We start from the raw sequence: 2,877 nt of genomic DNA, 5'->3' as shown, positions 1-2,877 counted from the left end.
CCAGCCCCTTGTTTGCACTGCATTATTCTGGAGGCAGAGTCATCAGATTTTAGGTTCAGGTTTTACAGGTGACAGGATTCTGAGTTAAACGTGAAGTCTGCAGTGTGAACGGAAACAGAGGCCCAATGTACTGTATGCAGTAGTGAATAGCAAATAGTGATGGATGGATCTATGAATGGACCCACTCTTCTGAGATGAAGTTTACCTTAGAGTCAGGCTTGTGTGACCTGCCGTGAAATGGTGTCCTCCGACAGCTTCAAGTCTAAATGGAGCAGATTAGAAGCTGTGCTGTGATGGCCAAACTAGTCTCTAGTAATGTAAACCTAAGTTACTAGAAGTAGGTTTTCTACAAAATGTGCAAAAGTAGTTTACAGAACAGAGTAAAAGCAACACTTTGCAGACAGTAGAACTGTTCCCTGACTTTAAAGTTGTACAGTGAGTTTGGGAAAAAACACACTTCTAACCTGTTTTATGCAGGATAAAAAGATAAGGAACAGAATAAAAGAGCAGGTAGGTGTTGGAGCGTTCGCTGAGAGAGAAGAGAAGCTGCAGCAGGTTTGCTTCTCCTCCTCCTCATCACGTCCGTCCTCTCATCAGGAGGTTGGAGGCTTTGAACACGTCTCTCTTTGTAGCAGGTCATCGTCTCTAACGTCTCCATCATGAAGCTCCTGATGCTGTGTGCACTTCTCTGCGTCGTGGTTTTGACCAGAGCTGCTGGTGAGTTTAAACATGATGGTTTTCTGTAGTTGTTAAAATGCATCAGTGTGAGGAAACTAAACTCTTTGATTCATTCTAATCTGTCAGAAAAAGGTGCAGATGAACATGTGCAACAACCTGGAAAAGGTGAGAACATCCGTCGTCCTGCAGTGTCTCATGCTTTGTCTGAATAACAGCTTTAGAGTATGGAGTCAATTTAGGGTCACATTAACTTTGCACATGCATAAACTAATCAATGTCTGTGTAAACAAACCTTCACACGTGTAGACTTAAATCAGACTACAACATAGTCGCTTTGTAGACAGTTGTTAAAATGATTAAAAACTGCTTTAAACATCAGAAGCACCGTTATTTTGCACTGAAATCCCAGCCCTGTGTAACAACTGCATTACATCGAGTATCAGGCTGTTAAAATGCATTGTTTTGGGTTTCTTGATTGTTTGTTTGTTTATTTGTTTGTTTGTTTGTGTCCGGCAGTTTTCAATGCATTGTAAAGTGACTGTGCTCACTTAAAGCAAACGTGTTTATTGTGGATAAACGATCACACAGAGTCACAACGGTAGTGTTACATACCCACCTTAACTCCAGCTGCATCATACAGTAACATACAGTGGCATGGCATTGCTAATAGCCTGTCGGCTAACATGCTACATGAATGTCTACATCACATCCTCAAATCACAAGAGTGAAGTTTGCACCAAACAGCCGGCGCCATTGGCCGGTCGAATTGTAGAGTCAAATTAAGGTCACTTTTGCTTGTAAATTTAGCCACGATGTGTGTGTAATTTTAATGTACAAATTTGTACCACTTAAGTCTACAAGTACGAATGTGGCTACGCTCGCACACATCAGTTTATGCACGCACAAATTTAATGTGACGTTTAATCTACTCTATATTACACAATTAACATCAGTTCTTCCCCAGATGTGTCTCATCTGGAGAAGAGGTTTCTTTGGCGCTGTTCCAGTGGATGGACCAAGTACGGAGGACGATGTTTCCACTTCGTACCACGACCTTTGACTTGGAATGAAGCTGAGGTGAGTGATTCTCAGAGATCATTCACTAACTTTATCATCATCATTATCAGGTTATATTTTCCCCACATGTGCTTCATCCACAGAAAAACTGTCAGGCCGTGGGTGGACATCTGGCGTCTCTGAGAAACAAGGAGGAGTATTTTTGGCTCCAGCACTTGATTGCTACTAAAACTAACAATTATCCACTAACGTGGATCGGAGGCTCCACCCGTAAAACGGTATCAGATCAGATAATCTGACTGTTAGTGAACTGCTGAAATATAAATGGTTTAAATAAAGGATCTGACTTCAGGCCAGTTCTTTCTGGATACTTCTACTTCATTTCTGTTGTAGAACACCACTTGGTTCTGGAGTGATGGAACCACCTTCACCTTCACCTTCTGGTGCAGAGGAACACCAAACAATCCTGGGACACGGCACTGTGTGCAAATGAATCACTCAGGTAAAACATAAGAAATGAACAAAAGCTAATTATAAACGAAGCAGAACAGTTATGTCTTAATAGATGATTAGAGCAGAAATACTGATACTAAAAGAAAATAAAGAATAATAATTGTGTTTGTTATTTACAGACAACAAATGCTGGGATGATTATCAGTGTGACGGCAAACGTCCATCTGTCTGCGTCAAGGAGTCAAAGTTTCTCGGCTGAAACAAAGAGACGTTTCAAAAAGAAGCCTGTGACTGATGCATTTCTGTTTTCCTTCCTCTTTCTGTTCATCCTGTTTCACACAGAGCTTTGGGATCAAAGAGACATGAACATAGGAGCTTGTTTCTGGAGGTTTCATTAAAACAGCTTCATTATCTTCTGCTATTCTGTCTGAAGCTAAATAAAATCTTCACGCATTGAAACATGAGTCTGTGAGTTTGTGTTGTGTTTGTGAGAAAAGTTGACCTTTAACCTACCTATAACCTAGTTATATTCTATCTGGGTCCACATAGAGACTATGACCAGACTAACAAACAAGACAGGATCAAGATGTACAACCCAACAAACCTAATGAATAAACACACAAACAGTGTGAAACAATGATAAAAACACAACAGAACTCCCTGCTCATGTAGGACAAGACACTGAACACAAAAACACGAACTGAACATCACTGCAACGCAGGGAAACTA

At 40.8% G+C, this 2,877-nt stretch overlaps 1 protein-coding gene across 1 annotated transcript; it reads left to right on the top strand.

Annotated features, from left to right (window-relative positions):
- The first annotated feature begins 514 nt into the window (after window positions 1-514).
- Window positions 515-2,612, top strand: LOC114869500 (type-2 ice-structuring protein-like). Its single transcript, XM_029173779.2, has 6 exons — window positions 515-717; window positions 805-843; window positions 1,643-1,755; window positions 1,839-1,973; window positions 2,089-2,197; window positions 2,328-2,612. The coding sequence occupies exons 1-6, from the start codon at window positions 660-662 to the stop codon at window positions 2,405-2,407; spliced, it is 534 nt and encodes a 177-aa protein (XP_029029612.1). The 5' UTR covers window positions 515-659; the 3' UTR covers window positions 2,408-2,612.
- Window positions 2,613-2,877: the final 265 nt, after the last annotated feature.

Source organism: Betta splendens, chromosome 2 (assembly GCF_900634795.4).
Source record: "Betta splendens chromosome 2, fBetSpl5.4, whole genome shotgun sequence".
Classification (NCBI taxonomy): domain Eukaryota; kingdom Metazoa; phylum Chordata; class Actinopteri; order Anabantiformes; family Osphronemidae; genus Betta; species Betta splendens.
This window is presented reverse-complemented; position numbering and strand designations above follow the sequence as displayed.